A 21,578-nucleotide genomic window follows, 5' to 3' on the forward strand; every position below is an offset into this window, starting at 1 on the left:
CTTAATGCGTAAATCTAAGGCTAATATATATCACTGATCATTTTGTTATTTTATTGTCTGTAGTAGAAACTGGTTTCTGACCTCAGCACATTTTAATTAGAAAAAGCACCTGCTACACTCACAGTCAATAATTGGGTGAAGTATTGCCCTTTCCTTGCAAAAGAGAAAGGAACCAGCAAGCCCTGACACTGAGTGTTAAATACATGAAACCAAGCATGCTTGCCCAGTCAACCTCCCCTTGTTAAACAGGTTAGAATATTGATGCAGATGTAATGCATGCAAAATGACCAGGGCCTTTGACAGCTGTAAGCAGACCGATCAACTACAACCTTGAAAAACACAGCTTAGCAGCTTAGATAAAATGGGACCATGCCTCTTAAACATGAGGAAAATGTCAAGCTTAAGGCCAAGCTATACGGCTGATACTAAGTCAAGCCGTTCTCTCCGGCCTTCTACGGCCCAGTGAGTGCTCCAGGAGGGCTTGGTGTGTAAATGTGTGAGGAAAAGGGGTCAGGGTGAAAGGACTCCCATTAGCCAGCTCATTGAGTGCAGATATTAGAACCCCCCCGACGGCAGCGGGCCATCCATCCGCAGCCAGTCAGGGCTCGGGGACTCGTTGACTCGCTGGCCTGCGGGCGGTCAGGTGGACCTCGCTCTCTACCTGCCGGGCTGTAGGCCACGGGCGCCATTATTAACAAATAAAGGAATGTCAGGTCGGGTTGTTCTTGCTAGGCTGTGTTGTTTATTATTATTAAACAGAAATAGCACAATATGATGAAGCTAATGTAATATAATAAAGAAGGTTTTGTTGAGACTTTATCAGTGAGATACTACCTTTGGTTTTTGGAGGTTTTCTTTTATAATTTGTATTGTCATCAGCTTGCAGGCTTTCATAATATAAAACAGAATCTCAATTTGTCTTGTGTGTTGTCTATGCTGGAGTATTGTCTAATAATTAGTTTTGCATGAATCAGAGAAAGTCAGAAATATGCATCTAAATTAAACGAACGAATACAATAAAAAATACATTATGATCTACTTATTTAAAAATAATTGTTAAGAATAGTATTATTCAACTCTAAGTTCTTTCACAAAAGTAATTTCATCTATTTAGTTCATTATATAAAATATAACTCTGTGAAACTGTTCAGCAAATGTAATTAATCATTTTCAGACGACTTCTGATTAATATTGTTATGGTTCTCCTGTGCCATGGAGAGAAAAGTAATGTAATAAACTGCTTCTTAACAACTGTTGAATTGGAAAAAAATCTAAGTGGTAACAAGGATGGGGGCCAAGTGGAACCACGTCTGAGCATAAAACACTTTTAAATAAAGTAAGAAAAAACAGCGTGCAGCTATGAACAAATCGATTTGATACAAATTACACTGAAACTGTCTGCAGGGCTCCGAGGGCTCAGGTGTAAGTAAGCGTCGGACCCTTAACATATCAATTTGGTTCAGGGGCACATATTTGAGTGACAATCTTCATCGCAGTCCCGTGTTCATATTCAGTGAGGCTCCTTTATGTTCCTGGAAATACAATATTGGAAATTCACATTTAGATATCCTGACTGTGTGAAATATTCCAACAGAAACACCTGTGTTCAGACAATCATGAGCAAGTACGTGCAAATGTAAAAAAAAAAAGGCAAATGAAAGATGACCGGTTGCATCCCTTAACTCTCCCTTAATGGAGGAAGCAGTACTTTGTATACAACACACGCATGGTGAAACACTCAATTGATAATCACATTGGTCATGCTCTCACAAACAGGTCTTCAGTAAAATCCTTAATTGAATAATGAAAGCCTGCTGCTGCTGTTTGTGGCAGATATGTAATAGCAGATGTCAATTCACGGATATCCCTGTCTGTTCCGGACGATGCGCAGATATCAATGGATGCTCATGTCTTGTGACATCTCCAATATCTTCTGAAGCCCAGAGACAACATCCAGATAAGGAATTGAATATGTCCTGACAATCAACAGTGGCCAGAACTTCTGGTTTAAAACAGTGACAGGCTCTGCTTTCAATCAGTGTATGACAGCAGAAGCAACAAAGTTTTCCTGTAGCTATGTAGTATGGGTTGTTGGCACATCAACAGGAACAACTATGCAACACTACATCAAGTGTTCAAAAATACCTCTAATCATGCATACTTAGTTTAAGATAATCAAGTGCAATGGTTTTGATGCAATTCGCAATAGAATAGAGTTGGGATATAATTTAATGCACTTTCAGTTTGAACCTCTTATTCCTGCCTCTTAGAGTTAGAGCAAATGTGTTCTTTGGGAGAAAGTGAAAAGCTCTGACGCGTTAAAACACATTGAAAATCACTGGCCCAGTTAAAATAGCATAAATACATCCCGGCATTAGTCTTTCCTAAACACATTTCAGGATGTTGAGCTTTTGCCAAAGTAGTTAAAGTTATGGGATAAATGAGAGAAATGTAAATCCGCTCTTTAGTCATTAGGACAGGCTGCAGATGTGTTTTGAGGTTTTAATACCACATTACATGCTTTCAAAAATGTATCAAGTGACTTTTCAAGAACCGTTCTTATTCACCACCAGTGCTAAGAAAAAGATTAATACAAAAATATATAGACTCTTCAATTTTGCAGTAATCCCTACACAATTAAAGGTCTCACTCACTTGGTTCACTAATATTTTATCAACCACTTTTTAAATGTTATTTTTACTCACTGACCTCGCTCCCCCCTTCTCTTCTTCTTTTTCCTCCACCTCTCTCTATCCCCTGAGGCCATTGACGGCGGAGACATACCAGACATTGCAGTCTTTACAGAAACAGCTTGCCAAAAGCATGGAGTAATTGATGGACAAGTACAGATGATAAAATGTTGCCTTGGAGCAAGAACGACTCCATCCAGATGTCTTCACATAACAAGAGATATGTAGTCCAATGTCAAACAAATCTCACGGGACAGATCAATTAACCAGGGCAAGTTTGACAAGTAACAGAACATGTTAAGTGATCTATACATCCTACCACACTTATCCTAAATGATTTCACTTCAAAATATGAAAATGTTAATGTTTTGGAAAACTGCTTTCCAGTTAGTATTCATTTTGGATGACTAAGTATTGATCCCACGTAGAGAGACTAGAGCAGGGTCAAATGTACAACAAGTTAGATTTAGTGTCTCTAGCAAGGTGACTGCTGTTAATTAAAGACACCCACACCACCGTAATATCTCCAAACAGTGCGTATATGTGCTCCTGTGCAAACAACAAATGCTTCATTGGTTAAAAAATGAACAGTATCTTAGAAACCAGAATGACTGACTCTGCAAGGTTGTGTGATTGTGTAATAAATGAGGACTTCAGTGCAGGTGCTGAAGCACTAACCAAACCTAAAACAGCTGTCTGTCCCCGTTACAATGCCCAAGTCCTTGGCAGTGAGGATGTGAGGATGCAGATTGGGTGGCCAGGAGGGTGATTCCACCCCGCCATATTGTGTGAGTCCTTGGGAGAAGCATGCATAGACAGATGCAGTTTGTGCCTGTCAGGCTGGATATGATCTACGAGGCTGGGCCTCCAGCCAGCAGATGGTGGAAGAAATTAAAACTGTGACACAGGCCGACACAATGGAGCTGAGAAATACAGTAGGGGGGGGGGGGGTACACCTGTAGTTCGGTGAAGTGTGTGTGTGAGAGAGAGGGTGCATCTCCCTGAACGGTGGTGTGTGCGTGCAAAGATTTTGCTTCTGTATTCCGACAGCGTGTTGTGACAAATAACAGCCCTACCCCGAAGACGGAAGCCAAACCTGTTCTACTTAAAGTCTAAAGTCAATGCAAACTTTCACACCCTGCATCCTTTTCATAAGCCAGCTACAGTGAGTAATAGTGAGCATTAACTGACTACTTACTTGCTTCAACAACATGGGGGAACAGCTATTATAATTCCAGCGTGAACGTGACAAAAACCCACTCACATTCAAAAAGAAATTCACATAGAGTGAAGAAGTAATGTGGGGGGGAATAACGGTTACACAACAGACCTTATTTTGGTCATTGTGGGTGATTTGAATGGCGCGAAGGAGAGGATTAAGTTGTCAGAGGAGCAGGCCTGGGCATTAAATCATTTCGATATAGCTTCTGTATGTATTTATCTTAGCTGGGAAGGGGGCGCAATGTGATTTCTTTGCTGTTTATCCAGTCAGGTTTGTTGTCCACACTTTCCTGGCTCCTGAGATATTTATTACTGGCATTGTGTCGCAGTCATTTTTTGCCTCTACCCCAGGGACTATAATGCATGGCAAGCAAATAAAGGCCTTTTCTAACCGGTGAGGCCCTAATTTGTTTACTGCCACGAAACACAGGGCCGCTTAATACAGTCCACACAGCAGAGACACTGAATGTAATTCCATTTGGAAATCTTTTGAACTGTGCAAAGAAACTGATGGGTTTTTAACACTGCTCTATAATGATGGACTCCTTTTTAATCCTAAAACTAGAGAGGCATAATATGAACTCATAGGGCAGAACTCTATTAATTTTAAAAGGAGCTGTATCACTCCAGAGTTTGATGTTTGACATGTTTTCACCAAGCAAGGGGGCTATTTTTCTCTACTGGAAAAGCTTTGAAACCTTCCGTAGTTCTCATATGACCTTTCCAAAGATATTTCTCAACATTACATAGTCAGAAACGAGTTGCCAGGGAACTTCAAAAAAAATAAATAAGGTGTGCAGCTGGTGTGAAGGAGAACCTTTCTAATTCAAGCTCTGACAGCGGAAGATTCTGGAAATGATGGGGCTTTTGATCTGGTACCATTAGATAACATTCCCTATTTCTACAGACAGGTCCGCTGTCTCCCAAAGGACAAGAAAATATCTCCAGCACAGCAGAAAAGTACCCGGAATATACCTGGGTTTCTGCTCATACTTAGGCTTATTCTGCAGTTATCGGCTTGGACTTTCTTAAGTTGGTGTGGAGGAATTTTTGCTGAAACTTTTTAATGTTACAGTGGATAAGCACATGGGGGTTAATATGTTCCCTTTCCTGAGCTTTCACAGGATGTGTGATAATACAAATGACTACAATCTCTTTGGCTGGAGTTAAGATTTCAGCTTGTTTTGGAAATACAAAACTAATGCAGAGCAAACACTACTGCGAGTACATCTCGTTCTCACGCCATAAACGAATATTAGAGCAGCGTTAATGTTTATACAGTGTTATTTCTCTGTCATATGTGACCGCCAATTGGGTGTTTGTGTTGAATCGCCTTGCAAGTATATGACTGATGTGTTTTTACAGCGAAAATATGCATTTTGATTTATAAGGTACGAGTTTGATCGCTGTGGGCCTTTCCCAGGACTTGTCGGTGTTGCAATGTTCTGGTTGTTGATGGAAGCCAATCAAAACCAAGTACCTTTAAGAATTGTGCTCCAGGGAGTTTCATCAGAGATTGGCTCTGGCTTTGGAGAAATCCTGTCAGCTTGCATGTGAAAACAGTCACTCTAGTCATTGCACCACAGAGACTCATCCATTTTATCATCATTATTAGTGTATGACGTAGTTTTGACACCACCATAGTCATTTCTTGGACTGAGTCATTGCATTTTAAATTTTACATGCTCATCAAATGTTAAAGGCAGTGAAAATATAAAATACTGCCTTGAAATGGAGAAGTGGCAGCACACTGCGTTTAAGACTGATGTTGTGAGCCGAGATGTCTTTTCTGTCCGGCAGTAGTTTATTTCATACATCACCGAGACAAGCTCCATTTACCTGAACATTTACTGAGGCAGTTCAATTCAAGAGGGGCGCTCAAGGTGAAAACACCGGCATCGTTACCCGGGTAATGAGTCATTGTTCCCCTCTGGTCATCTCTTTATACTACCTTACAACGTCAGAGCCACACTGTCCACTATATCTAACAGAGACAGAGATACAGGGGTACAACAGAGAAGGAGTGGGTCCGAAGGAAAGTTAAGGAGAGAAGAAGGCAGAAACTGAAATGTCACAGGAGAAGAGAAAGGGGAATGAAATTCTGACAGCAACAATATCCCTCAATCATACCTCCTTCTCTTTTACTCAGCATCGTGTGCATCCTTATTTATCCATACAGCAGGTCTGACCTGAACACAGCTGACAGACTCTCTTTCTTACATAAACAGTGTAGGCAGAACGGTACAATTAAATAGTAATTGTACATGTAGACCATTATTAAACATCGAATAGAACAAAGATGGTTATAGCCAAGGATCCTCATCTTTTGACATTGTGACAATAATAAAGAAACATCTCTATGTTTGACTGTTCCACTGTATGTGTGTGTGTCGGTCTCACACACACATACAGTGAGATGGCTGAGCTGACTTTGGGCCTGTATGTAAGTCTCAGCGGTGTGACCCCTCGGGCGGGGGCGTGAGAACTGCCGCGAACAAAGAGCAGGGCTGTTATAGCGTGACAGAATTACAGAGTGACTCGAGACTCATGACTACAAACGTGCAAGAGCGCCACTCGTTCTGCTCTGACCACGTGCCTTTACAACTTCCCACAGGTGAGCGGCACACTAACCTTTACAACCCCAACTCTGATTATCTACTCAGTTAAGGAGGAAGACAAAGACCATTGAACAATTACAAAAAAAACTCTTCTGTGGACAGAACCCAGGAGACTTTTAAATGTTAAAGGTCCCATGTCATGGCCATTTCTACTGATCATAATTCCATTGTTGAGGTCTACTAGAATAGATTTATATTGTGCAATTTTCCAAACTCACATTTGTTTCTCATACAGCATCTCTGTATAGTATGTGTATTCACTCTCTGTCCTAAACGGCTTGTTGGAGCTCCTGCCCCCCCTCCCCGTGAGCCCAGTGGCCGTCTGCGAGACAGCGAGACACAGCGAAACCCAGCCCGAAACACACACACACACCCGCAGCCTGGCTGGGAGTTTGTGTGTGTGCTCAGGCTGAGTTCCGCGGTGTCTCGCTGACCCCACACCAGCTCACACTGTCCGCTCCTCGCAGCAGCGAGCCTCGCAACGTCCCGCAGAGTGTGTGTGTGTGAGGAAGTCCGCGGATTGGTCCAAACGTAACGGCTCCGCGGACGTAACGTAACGGGTTACGCTACGTTACGTTACTATACCCAAATACGTCACTATAACCAAGAAGAAAACAATGGAAAAAGAAAAATCTCCAACGAGGCGTTCTGGGGCAGCATAGACAGGTCTTTTCTGTGTTAGAGTTTTACTCGCTACAGGGTGTACTTTGAGGGTTTGTGACTCTGCAGACCGTTTACATGCATAAAAACCTTCATAACACACAAGGGGACGGGTAATAACCGGAAAAGCATGACATGGGACCTTTAAGTCAGTAAACATTTAGACTAGTCATTATTTAACAGCCTTTGACCCTGCTACTGATTCAGCAAGAGAGGTCAATTCTCAAGTCAACTCAAAATATTAAGTGTGAAAAAGAACCACATAAATCACAAATTTGACACAACACTGTTTCTATACAAGAAGAAATCCCTTCAAGGGATAAGTATGCTCGTGTTGCCTACAGTATGAAGCTGGCAGTGTGGACAAAATATTAACTTGGGCCGATTGAATTAGGCTCAACATCACAAGCAAGCAATCTAGACACTATAATACTTCTGAACCTTGGTACAGTTATTCCTTTATACACTACAGTCTACCTTGGAGCATGTGTGAAGCTGCTTCGGCATAACTGACATAATCCATATTTTGTAGGATTGGCATAAAAAAAGAAAGAGTCAGTATAAGTAATAATCATAATTAATGCTCGACCTTCGTTTGCTCTGCTAAAACCCATAATCCAGATCGACTTACTGGTATAATGACTTCAGCATTCTCACTGCCTCTCTGGACGGGGAAGCTCAATGCATTATGACAACTTCATGTCGATGCAATGTCACATGTACTTTAAATCATGCAGGGAGTGAGAGGCTTTTCTTTTGGAATGCAAAAACAGGAAGTCTATGCCTATGAAGTGCAGGGAAGGTTGACTGAGACGTGACATGTTTTTAAGCAAGGGTCAACCTATCTTTTCTTTTTCAGCTTCACTTGTTATGTGCCTTGCTTTAGAGTTCCAAAATGGATGAAGTTATAATTCGATTTTGTGGTCACTTTCTCCAGATTTGTATCATTGGAATCGAAACAGCAACTTTGTGACGTGACACCAACATCCTGAAGCTTCAGGCTCCCACCGCCCCATTAAGACAGAGCATCATTAGTCTCCGTCTGGTTGGTGCTGCCCCAGTGTTTTCTTGTGTGGTGCTGTCTTTTATGAACTTGATCTATTGCTGGGCTAGAAAACAATAGTCTAAAAATAGGACAGAGCAAAGGGAATATACATGAGAGGGTGTATGGCTGTACGTTTATGTGCGTTGGAACAGGTTCAAAGTTGTCCAGCACATTCTCAGGGTTCTACAAGAATACATCAAATGTGTTGATTGGTTTTTACCAGCCTCTGTGATTGCTTTAAAAGAGTTCCTCCGATAACAAGAGACAAACAATGGACTACTTGAAAGGTTCTTACGATTTATACAAAAGCACTTCTTTTCTGAATAGTTATTTATGTAATATATATTAACATTTAAAGTTTTACATCGCTTAGCAATTTGGTGTATGGCAATTGTCATTGTTTTATCAAATGAATAAGTCTACAATGTAATGTAAACTAAGTGATGAATATCATTGCAACTGTTTCAATTTATAATTTTTACAGGTATATCTGCATTACAATATTTTTAAAAATACTTTAAAACAATATCAAAGCTCCAAGCCTTTATGGTTTTACTGATCATATGATTATTATCATTAGTTTTTGGTATAGTTTTTAATTCCAGCAGATACAAAACAACTTGGCAACGTCCTACTGAAGTCCGAGTTTGGAAATAAATATCTGGCTGTGTGTGGCGTTCTAAATGTTAAACGAGGACTTCAACTTCACAGACAATACATTTACTCCGGCTGTCTGCCATTTGACTCAGAACAGGTAGTGTAGTACTGACTTGCTCGAGCTTGTAGCAGCAGCTGTCAGCAATGAGCTAGTCTCTCATGTCTGTGTGGATGTGCAGACTCAGGTGTTGAGTAATTATCACCAGCATTGGTCACACTCTCATGGTTAAAGATCTGGATCCTGTGCTGAATGTATGAACACCAGTAAAGCTATGTGCAAAAAAAGCGTCCATGTTCCATGTGTCTGTATGGTGCTTGTCTCTGGGGTTAGCAGCTAGCACACTGAGCTAAACCAAGACGTTATGCAAAGCACGTCTGCTGCTGAAAACAGTTGCTCAGTGTTGAGTAAGACCTTTTGTCTGTCCTTCTTAACACCACTAATTGAGGGGATCCAAACTCCTGTCCTATTAGCCCCCCTTCCCGAATACTGTGATTAATCTGAGCTCATACGTGTGCGCTTCGTGTCAGGTTTAGTATTGTTTGTTTGTGCAGCATTTCTCGTGATACAGTGCAAAAGAGGGGTAGAAAGATAAGGTTTCTTAGCGCAGAAGAAAACTCCCTTCGGGAAGATTACGCAAGCCAAGCTGATGATATCATCAAATCAGCGTGGACAGAGAAAAAAGGAAGGGTGGGTGTAAGAAAGATGGGACTCAAATGGGGGATAGAAAGGCTGTGTTTAAATGAGAGGGGATCTGCTTTATTGCCAGTGTAATGGCCATGGACAGCTTAAATCCTCCTGTAGGCTAAATCTGGAGCTTTTTTCTTGAAAGTTTTTTTATGAAACCAACTCCTTCTGTGACTTGCACCCACATGACAAAATTACAATCAATTAAGGAAGACATTCACAGTCACTGCACAGTGATTTAGAAAGCTGAGAAGGGAAAAGTGCAGACTGTTTGTCTACTTAAATCACACATATTAACTTATGGGCACGAGGGGAAGGTGGGACATGAAGGTTAAACTAGCCTGTAGGCATGGAGGCTAGCCCTTTATATGTAACACGTTTAAAACTGTTTGAATATTCACATGGACGTTTTTTAAAGATTTACAGTGAACCACATATATCGTAAGTGTGGGGGAAACTTCTGTAGCAATGGAGAGTCAGGACTCAGAGAGACACGAGGAGAGCTGGAGCTTTGATGGCAAACACTGGTGGTTTATTTGGAGTTACGGCCGGAGAACTGACAAGACAGGTGGTGTGTCACGAGTTGACACAGTGGTTGCCAAACCAATTCTGAAGAACTCTTTCTGCAGCTCGAGGTTTTAACTAGTTCGCAGTGTAATAATCAACATTCTTTATCAGTGAGACTAAACAATTATGGACCTTGAATCTAACTCGAGCTCTCGTCCATAGAAAAGAATGTGCGTCAGGGAACCTTCGTCCCTGAACAGTTAACTACCTCATGGCGGCTTGTGCTCGGTCATAGACTGGCAACAACAATGCGCCCAAGCTGCGCCTCCTTAAAAGAGATAGCAACAATACCCAAGGCCGTAGACCTATGCCGTGGGAAAGGAGACAGTGAGAGGAGAAATTGATGAACTGTGTCGAAGGTTGAATACCTAAGTAAATTATTCCCTAACAGTAAGCATCTATGTAAGTCATATGGTCATCAGTCATTTTTCATTTTAAGGCTTTTAAGGAGGTAATTTATGTTCTTATTGTCATTGAATATGGGATTATTTTTGCTGTTTTGGACAAGGCTTACTGACTCATTGAGATAAAAAAGACACATTAAATATAGTATCATATCCAAAAGTATATCTGGTTCCAGGTCACATAATAGCTGAATCGGTGAAGTGTATGCGATCTTATTTAAAAACGCAATCCTTGCATTTATTTTTCGCCTTGTGGACTTTACATTAAGCTATATCTGCTCCTCCATGACACTGCCAATACCAGAAATCCTCAAATGTTTATGTATGAAATTATTAAGGTAAACACTAATATTTGCTTTGGGATATATTGAGATAAAGGCTTCACCAGAGGAGCCAGGTAGGAAAAAAAAGATGGATAAAGAAACCAAGCGAAAGAAAAAGACTTATCTTACCTTCAAGCACTGTGAGCTTGGCGCTGGTGTCGATCTCGCCAGCACTGTTGCTGGCTGTGCACTCGTACAAGGCTTCGTCTCTGTGTGTGCGCAGTGGCTGGATCCGCAGTACGGAGCCCGAGCCATCATCAAACTCAATCACCTAGGAGAGCCGGAGCAAAGCAAGGGGGCAGGGACGTTATTTGAAGAGACCAAGGACATCACTTTATTGCAACATATATATATAACATTGGTTCAGACAGTTTTCTCTAGCTCTGTTTCCCATTCTGAGAGTAGAAATAATGGAAAGTTTTGAAGTTTCCAGCTTTCAATTGTATGTCCTGGAGGATTATAAGGCTGTTGTTCTCGTTAAAAAGGTTCACCTAAATACAGGTGGCACCATAAGTTTAAGAGTGAACTTTAATTTGGAATAATATCGAAAAACCTGGTGAATCTCAAGAGGTATCATATCAAGAAATACCACAATCCAATAGTGTACCCCCACCTACATTAAGTTACAGTGTAACACGACTGGTCAGATACAGTGAGAGTTCCCACTTAGGGCATTTCCTTGTGTTCAAATGCGTTCAAAAGAGGGAGGTGAAATACATCAAGTCATACATTAAGGGAATATATGGCTAGTGATGGTGGGCTGAAGAACAGACGGGAAGGATGAGAGTGTGAAAAGACTGAAAGAGATGAAGAGGACTATATAAATCAAGATGGAAGGAGATTAAAGAGAAGGGAGGCCTGTCTGGTCTCGCTTGGAGAAGAGAGGAGTTGGTGCTCAATAACACAGCTATTGATTGTGTGTGCTTTGCTTGAATGCATGTGTGGGTGTGTCTGTGTTAATGAGAGAGGGTAAGAGAGGAAGTCTAAGGCCCACGCTTGTTATGATTTGTACGATGTGTGTTGTGGTTGGACCTGCTTGTGTTTATGTGTGTACATGCTCGGTGTCACGTTTGACTGCTCACCTCAAAGCGCTGGGAGCTGACTTTCTTGCCTTTCTTCTTCCAGGTGACTCTGGGTTTGGGCTCCCCGGTGGCCAGGCACACAAACGACGCAACTCCTCCTGAGATGCCCGTCTGGTCTTCTGGGGTTTTGAGGAAACTCGGCATGCCTGAAGAGAGAGGAGGATAGAAAAGTGATAAAAGCAGGGAGGGGAAGAAGTCAGGGAAAGAGGGAAATGAGAATGTTAGTGCCTACTGCCTGTCACATCAACAGGTGAATCTTGGCTTTCTGTGGGTATCACTTTCTCCATACAAAGGCAACAATGACACAACCCACACTGGCCTTGTTGCTGCTCACACCTGTGGCTCAGTCATGGGAGAAACAACTCGTTTTTATGCGGCTGCCTGTCACTGTATTCATGTTGAATTTCTCCCCTGTGCTTCGACCCGCCATTGAATACGCAAGTAAGAGTAGAAAGCAGTAAGGGTTCCGTCTCTGGAATATGGCAGATTGCATTAACACCAATAGATACAACAAGATAAGCAGTCAAATTCCTACAAAACATTTCAGCAAACATCACAAAGAAAGAGAGCAAGATGACGGTAAAAGGGGGCACTTTGGGAGTTGATCGGGTTATTTAGCATTCAAAACATTTGTGATTTATGAGGCATTGCTTATTGTGTTCTAAAATCCGAACAAGGCTCATACTATATTCATATTCTGTAACCTCTGTCTGACATCACAGATAATGTGTTTACAACAACACTACCTTGGAGAACACCTCTTGACGTGATTCTCCTGTTTGCCTTTGGGGTGTTTTTAGCGAGCACCACACCCAACATCATTGTGCGTAGGACAATGGAGTGTGTGTTTCAGCAACGGCCTGTCTAGGTTGACATGATGCTACAATGAGGGTGCCTGAGCTCCATGCTACGGCGTTGGTGCTTTTTGCTTTATTTGCGGCCTCAGACGTGCATCATACTAGTCTGACTTTCGGGATAACACAATGGCCTTATTACCAGCTCCGTCAGCTCGTGTTTCATCTCCAGGGTCATTAAAGAGGCAGGTGGGGAACACCTAAACCGCAGTGGTGACGAGCAGAGCGCCCCGTGTAGACGCGCACAAAGGGTGAATCATTACTCTGTATACACACAGGAGACGCCAGTATTCCCTCGATGAGCACACACTGGGGAAAACCCAGCAGTGGCTGCCACCATTTTTTTTTTTACCTCTTTTATGTTCTAATATAAGATTGGTGGGAGAAGGGTTGGGGGTGTCGATATCTAGTTAGCATAACATAATGCCTCTTTCTGATATGGATAGGGCCTTCCGTGAGCATATTCTCCAGGTCTACCTGTAACATTCATTGTAAACCTCTGCCCTCACTACGTTGGAGAGAGAGAGGTGGTGCTGTCTGTCCTTGCTCGAGGACATTTCTGCAGAGGAGCTTTCTTCAAGGCACACGATAAAGGAGATACTGAAAGCATGCAGGCAGAGAGGTGTGTGTGTGTGTGTGTGAATACATAATGCTTTGATGTGAGATGATTTCACACATTCAAATGCAACTGGGTGGAGGGAAAGAGGTAGCAGCAGAAATATGAATTGTTTAATGTGATTGTATGCATCTCCTGATTAAAAGCTTACTGTTCATGAAGGACTATGACATACTGAATATGTATATTTGTTTATACCAACAACAAAAAAAATACTTTTGTATTATAAGTTGTTGATTAAAAACATTATAACAAAGTCAAGTATCTGACAAGCTTGGTTTTTTAAAAGTGATGTACTAGTGAAGCAGCAGTGCAGTTGCAGAATATAGACTTTTATATAATTCAAACGTAATAAAATTGCTTAAAATGGCTTCTTACAAAAAACCCATGAACACACTGAAAATAGCAAATTGCAGCAGTTTATCTGATATTTACTTTTTTTAATGATCTGTTTTTCTTGGATTAAGTTGCCATTAAATAACAAGCAAAGGAGATTAGAGCTAACGTGATCCTTTGTTTAAAAAACAACCATGATAAGCTAACAGTGACTAAAACCAAATCAAACCCAGAGCGTTTTTTCATAACACTGATAGTGAAGTGTGCTGTAGTGCAGTGTGAGGAGTGTGTGAGTAGGCAGCTCTGCATGCTTGGCGATACACAGTTATCCAACACATACTTACATCCACTTGTGAACTGTGACCCCTTCGCAGTACCTAAGCCCACCTGACATTTCAAATATATTTTCGTCTTCCCGTGGATAAGATTTAGACTGCAACCGCTCAGAATGTGGCTGTGGCACACGCAGGCAGCAGCAGGAGCGTTGTGCTAATGATTCAAACCTGATAAGCTGCTGAGAGTGTATGCCTGAGCATGCATCTGTGCGTGCTTCGCTGGTGAGTTGGAATGCTCAAGACCTGATTATCGCCGTTCTGACTTCCAAGAGCTTCGGCTAACATCTGCCCAAAGCAGTTCCCTTAGTTAATGTAAGGGCTTTCCACGTTTTTGCTAAGATGGAGGATCAGGCAGCATTAAACAGTTCTTTGGACATGTCTCAAATGAAAGGATTTAAGCTCAAGCATTACCACTAACATTTAAGTTAGGAACTGCTGGATCTAAAAAAAAAAACATAAGAATGTTTTCGGATAAGTGGAAGAAAAGGGTAAACTGGCCCTGGCTGAGCTTTTCCCGTCTTAATCCTCTTAAAAAAAGCTTCCCCTGAATTTCGATAGTTAACCTTTGACTCAAAGGCGAAACTATGGTCTTCGGAGCTGTCTATCGTTAATCCAGATCTCAACAAGCATTCAATCATAACATCTCAAAAAAGGTCCGTGATGACCCCAAACCCCTGACTTACAGACAGGTTTAATAATGTTCCTAATGCACTCCAGCAGAAGTGCAGAGACATGTATTTTTGGACTAAGACTCTGCAGAGTTCCTCCATCATTGAGCCACCACTGGAGGGTGAGGATATCAAACTGTTGGGTGTGTCAGTTCTTTTCTTAGAAAGACAAAATCCAGACTTGACCCTTTTTTCTCTCTGCCTGTGTCCCATTTTCCTGGCTGTCAGGCAGTTGTCACATGAAAACAAAGGCAGGGATGAGGTGGAAAACACATAAGCCTACCTATGCAAATCATTCTCACAGTCGGTGGCTGCGAGTTCTGAGCCGCACGTTTTCTAAGCTTTGATATATCACATTCAAAACTCCTATCTTGGCACTCAAGACTTCACCGCATGCTGTCTTCTCACTGGCAATGTGTAGGAAGTGCTGCCACAAATGTCAGGCCCAGTGTTGGTTGCAAGATGGCAGAATTTTCTTTTTTTTTCATCGACGCTTCATGAATACTTTATATTTACCAGATGTAGTTTACTGGCCCTACCAAGGTTAAGGCGTTTCTCTACTTGTTGACACAATCACATGAACACTGTGATTGGGATGTGAAAATTAAAGCAGATAAACATATTTGTGATACAAGTCGATCATTTAAGATTTGGTATAATCACCCAATTACTGCATCAGAAAGATCAAAAAGTGATCCACATGCAAAGCAGTGTTGCTGTACACCAAACACTGTTGTTGGTGAGAAAAACAGATTTGTTGTTAGTATAGCAAAAAGGCTTTCATGTTACGACTAATGAACGGAATAAGTTAATCAAGGCAAAACCAGTTAAAACCCTACGTCTTGTTTTTTTCTTGTGAGACTAATAAGGTGTTTCCTGTGGGTTACAAAACATCCTCACACCCTGACAGACATTCGCCTGATTATCAAACAAATCATTGGGTTATTAGGGAAATTAATTCCAACCCTTTTAACGCGACATTTTCAAAAATGTCATACAAAGTGCAAGCCTAATTAAGCAGTACTTGTTAATAGTGAGTCATTTGTATTAAGCATCACGGATATAGTGTGTACAAAAATAATCACATCCATGTATGTGTGTGCCATATTGACTGCATTTTTTACATTTCAGAGCAGGCTATGGACAAATGTGCATAGATCCCTGCTGATAGCTCTGTGTGTGGGGGGAATAAACGGGTATGGGGGTTTCCGTACTCCAGTATTTCCACAGGTGTTTAATTCTTCTCTAGATAGATCTGAAAGTGTTGGGACAAGTAATCATGAGAATCTATAATTGTAAAGCAAACAGTTTACAACTTAAGACAGAACAGAGGTGACATTTAAGAGGCTGGACACATTTGAAAGGGGTTTACTTTAATATGGCTTCATATATATTTAGTCTTATTCCTGTTATGATCACTCAAAGCAGCGTTATTGTGTGGTATGTTTCCTGAGCAGCTTTATAGTTTTCTCTTGTATCCTTGTCTGGGGCCTCCGAGGCTTGTACTAAATGCAGAGACAGCAGGGAGAGCCGTGTAAATGGTACTTGTGTGGCTAACAATTAGCGTATTCCCAAGTCTGCCAGAGTGCCTATTGAGAGCTACTCTGTGGTGTAGAGTATCAGGAATCGATACACACGAGGCAGAGAGAAAACCATTAATTCTTATTAATAATGGATTAGCAAGTTATCATTTCCATGAGGCAACACTTAGTGGAAATTTGTCTGATGGCATCAGCACTGGTTGTTTTAATGGAACACTTCCATTAGGGCCTTTTCGGGCCATTAGCAGGCAACTTGTTTGCAATTAATTCCATATAAAAGCTGCCTCCCCTGCAAGTTATTTACCCCGATAAAGTCAACTGTACGTCAAGCTGTTTGTTTAACACAACAGCAAGTTCTGCACTTCTGTTTCACAAATTAACAACAAAGAGCACTGTGTTCTTTTTCTCCTCCAAATGACAACATCTACTGTATGTTACAGGACTAAAAGTCTGCTATGATATAAAGCAGATTTTCCCTCCTTTTAATCCATGTATTTCACATCAACACGATCTGTTCTTAATATCTAATCACAATATAAAGAGAAAGCAATGCAATGCACGGTTATGGCTGCCTGGTCAGGTTTGGTTGCACTTTCCACTCCCTCTCGAAGACAGTTAGTTCACACTGCAATGAAACACAGAAGCCAAATCATATTTGTTATTTTCCGTTCAAAGAATGATAGTGTAGTGGAAAAAGATTGATTGAGCTTTTAAAGCTTTATCAAAACTTTAGTGAAATTGAAAGAACAATGTCATACATCATCTCTGAGATATTGTACTTACAATAACATTTTCTAAATCTATAGAATAGAAAAGGAAAGAAAAAACCCATCAACGTTTCAATGCCCCAGTGGACCATGAAGACAGGCTTTCTATCAGGCCTTCCAGCCTTCAGTGAATTATTCAAGACAGCAGAGAAGAACAAGAACTCTAAGTGCAATTACCCTTCACTCCACTCTTCTCAGTGTGAGCAACATTAACGTAATGGCTTTCATCTTCTCAAGCCGATTATGAACGAGGGAGGTATATCTTAAGTCTGCTCTGGCTCCCTTCTAGTCTGTCAGTCATTATATGACATTTGAAAAAAACAGAAACCACAATGTGCTTTGGTGACTGATGCCAGGAGTGGGCATCTAAAAACAGCTGGTTAAAAAACATGCAAGGATAAATGCTTCATTGTGTAATTGTTAAATGTGGTATGTAGGTGTTTCTGCTATCGCATGCGGAGAAATGTGAGGAGTTATATTACCTGTGGTATTTTAAGTGGCGCCCAATGTAACTCTATCCAAAGATGATTCACTACCTGTGGCTTTTTTCAACCCACCACAGTCCTTAAGGGAATGTTTTAACAGACATTAGATCGAGACATATACTCATGTCTTTGTTATAGTTTCCTAAGACAGTACTTCTTTTGTTGTACTATCGCATAGTGAGAAATATATTGTTGAAATGTAAATGACTGTTATATAATGACGGAAACTATACTATATATTTTACAATTATCTTTCCTTTTCTTGCCGTTGGACACGCCCACACAATGTGGACAATGCAAATGTGAAATGCAAAATCGCTCGCTGTCTAAAAAACCCCATCTCTTTATGAAGTATGTGGCGCCAACCTACAAGACAAGCCTTCTAATGTGTCGACAGAACTGCATAGCTCATCTGCATAACCCTGGGGCTACAGCACCTCCGATGTTCATTACGTTCGCTTGATGAAATGTTCTCATTTGCCCTGTCGTGAAAATAAGTGTTTTTCCATTCTTAAACTGTGAAGGACGACTGACTGCTGCATTTGGAGGCATGTGTGGGTGGTAGCAGAGTGTCAACCTGGGGACACTCGCATGCAAAACAAAATACAAAAGAAGGAAAAGCACATTTTGAATGCAGCTTGAATATGTAAGAACGTATATGGCGTGACAGCTTTGTAATGGAAATTCAAACTACTCTGTAAAGTTGCAGTGGGAATACGAATGGAGATTCTTGGCTAAATGACCGGGGACTTCGTTAATGTTGATGGGTAAAGTCCAATGGTCACCTTGGCACAGGCCCTGACATTAATAGACCAGTGTGGGGAAAATGTTAAGTGTGTTAAGTGATCCCAAAGGTGGTGGGCTGGGGGGGGGTTCCTGCCGCTGAGACGCCTCTCCGCTTCTACAGAGATCTCGTTTTGGGGTTAGCTCGTCATCCATCACAACGCACCCCCTTGCGACCCCACTAACCTCATTAATTTGCCTCCCCTAGATTAGCCCTCCCTGGGAGACCACAAAGAGCCCCTACCATTGTTCTCATCCTCTCACCCACATGGCCTGGAGGTCTTAAGTAATTCCACTCTCCACTAGCCAAAATTGAGAGAAAATGTAATTATGTTACTGTAGGGACATGGCACAATAAAGAAACCTCTGGCTTTAGGCCAACAGGCTCTTTCTTGCGTTCCTTATAATTTAACATCTATGAAAAGCTAAAATGACCATTTACCTGTGAAGTAGTTGAGATCTTTTTTTCTACGACATAACCAATGGATGTTCTAGGTTCAATTAGATGCATTTGAATGCACCTTGGAGGATGCTGCAACATTAAACAATACAAGGGTGCGTGTCAATGTGTCTTATAAGCCTTGATTAGGTCCTATTAAATGCTGCGTGGCCAAAAATTAAATACAAAACAAACTAATAAGTCACAGAGGAATTGAAATGTCTTTTGTCAATAAAGCCATCATTATGAAAACATAATTTAAATGTCTTTTTCAAACTGAAGGACACTGGCGGTTCTTGTCGTCCTGTGGCATTGCCGAATCCGGGACGCAGCAGAGGGGTGACCGCCTCTGGCCCTGCTATTGAGCTTCCTAATTAAACTATTAATCTCACATCATTAACATCCGATGACCCTTTCCTCCCTCCATTCTGACATTGCCGACTGCCTTATGAAAACAATTTCCCATCAAATCTAACCAACCTCTAAATTGCGTTCCTCCAACACTTTATCTTGCAGATGTTTTTCTCATCTATATTGTGGTCTCTCAGAGTGCATTTCCTGTTGTTTAGTCGTCGTCCCCCCCCCCCACCTCAGCCTCCTTTTCTCTCTCTGTGTGCCTGTCTGTGTGATGAGTGTGGACCACAGCTGTGTGCTAACTGCATTAGTCTCCAAGTGGCTCTCCAAGGTGGATATGGTTACTTTTAATTAAAAAAGAATCAATTTCTACCCCTGTCAGTTTTTGAACTGGGTGACCATATGGACACTAAAAAATACAATCCAATTTCTAGCACCCCAGCCCCCCGTCTGGGCACCCCTCTCAAAACCACTTTGGCACTTCAATCACATCAGTCATTGTAAAAGCTCTAGAATTTGCCAAATCCATATAAAGAGCTTGTCTCATAAGTATACATATGCCATGTAATTGGCTATTTTTGTATATATATCTAAAACTTTGAGTCAAGTTTGCCAAAACCAGAATACTTGTATATTTGTCATAGTGGCCCAATAGGAAACCTCTTAGTGGTATAGTCATTGGACAATAAAAGACACTACATAACACACATACTAATAGTGGTGGGAGGACACACAATTAGGACAATAAAAGGATGTGGCATGACACAGTGGTTTAAAACTCACATAAACGTATTAAGTTCCTTATGGTCACATTGTAATCCTCTTGCAACTCGGAGGGGAAAGAACAGGACTTGGTGGTTTTGCCGCACCTCACATGAAAAGCCACCCAAGATTATAACATGAGAGGCACCAGAAGAGACACATACATCAAAAGCTTATTAAAGGCAGGGAAATAACTCACAATGACAGCACTACAAAAAGATAACCATTACGTTTAAGTGCTGGGTATGTATGACTTTGAGGCTGACCTTGTGGGCCACTGGCCTATTGTGTACAGGAGGCTGTATAGGGAGCTGGTTGATTAGGAAAGCTCCCGGGGGATCGATGGTGTGTCTGTGATCAGCACTCACAGTAATCACACTGTATTGTGTGCCTACTCAATGACAATATAATTTAATGATGCACATGGCTATCACATTGAAAGTGCTGGTGGAGGATATCTTGTACTTGTTTCCAAATCATGACGAATTGTACCATCTTAACTATAACAAACTAACAAACAGTTTGACAACAACCTTTGAAATGTAGCCGTAATAAAGTAGCGGACAATGCAATGCAAATTGAATAACCTATAGATTGTATGTGAGGATAAGGCCTTACACTGATCATACGTTTGCATGTTACTTTTTCAAGAGGGATACAAGGACACCAGACCATGTAATCAGAAACTTGCCAGGCACCACACCCATAATATCTGTCTGGTGTCTGCCCTGTAATACAGGAAATCCAAACCAGAACTATCAAGTTCACATAACTAAGTTGCATACAAATTACAGGCATCAAATGCAGCCAACCCTGCTATTAGTGGTAGGTGTTATTTTTGCCCCCCAACCGTCTTATTTTAATTCTATGTCTGTTTGCTTTACAGTCTGGGTAATAGCAGGTCTACGCATTTTCCCATGTGTGCTTACATTATACTACAACCATAGATTAACCTCGGACCAGAGCCAGGCTTTTCTATAAGTCTTTATATGTTTGTTCTTTCAACTTAAATTCTATCTTTTATCGAGTCCCTCATTCATGTATCAGTGTTTGAGTGCATCTTCAATCATACTGCCTGTGCCAGCTTGTCACAGAAGAGTATCTTTGTCTGTTAATTAAAATGCTCGGCTCTGGGTTTGTATCCGTGAATGATATGATTACTGAAATTAGAGACTGGAGCAATCTTGCTCTCATGGAGACAAAGAGGCAGATCACAAAAAGACTAGATGTATAAAAGTAAGAACACCGTAGACCATTGTTCAAATGAACCCCTAGTTCACAGCACTGCACACAGTAAAATACATGTTAGCTTGCTCTGTCTAGCTATGTGTGATTAGATAGAATGAGACCACCATGACAAAATATGTTCTACAATATGTTTAACTGCTTAAGCCATCCTGCACATTTTCTTAATATACAATAGCAGCCAGCTGAATAATAAGAGCACCATCCACACTCTGCACTGGGCATCTGACAGACTCAGCACATCTAAATAAAATCTTGCCACTTTCATTGCCCCTAAAATTAATTTTTTCTTTATCATCTCTTAAAAGAATATGCTCCAGTTAAGGTTTGGTCCTATCTACAGTAGTAAGTAACCCCAAAAATGTAATTCAGGGTTCCTGCAGGTTTCGCCAACTCAAAATTAAGACTTTTTAAGACCTTTTTAAGACCACTTCGAATAGA

At 41.2% G+C, this 21,578-nt stretch overlaps 1 protein-coding gene across 4 annotated transcripts in view; it reads right to left on the reverse strand.

The window, feature by feature from the left end:
* LOC117500375 (receptor-type tyrosine-protein phosphatase F) overlaps window positions 1-21,578 on the reverse strand; it is a 123,105-nt gene that overhangs the window by 80,483 nt on the left and 21,044 nt on the right. For all 4 annotated transcript variants that reach the window (XM_034153248.1, XM_034153247.1, XM_034153246.1 and 1 more), the window contains exons 3-4: window positions 11,953-12,098; window positions 11,000-11,141 (exon numbers count right to left, since the gene is read on the reverse strand). In XM_034153248.1, coding sequence (XP_034009139.1) covers window positions 11,000-11,141; window positions 11,953-12,098 — 288 coding nt within the window. The remainder of the gene's footprint in view (window positions 1-10,999; window positions 11,142-11,952; window positions 12,099-21,578) is intronic.

Source organism: Trematomus bernacchii, unplaced genomic scaffold (assembly GCF_902827165.1).
Source record: "Trematomus bernacchii unplaced genomic scaffold, fTreBer1.1, whole genome shotgun sequence".
Taxonomy (NCBI): Eukaryota; Metazoa; Chordata; class Actinopteri; order Perciformes; family Nototheniidae; genus Trematomus; species Trematomus bernacchii.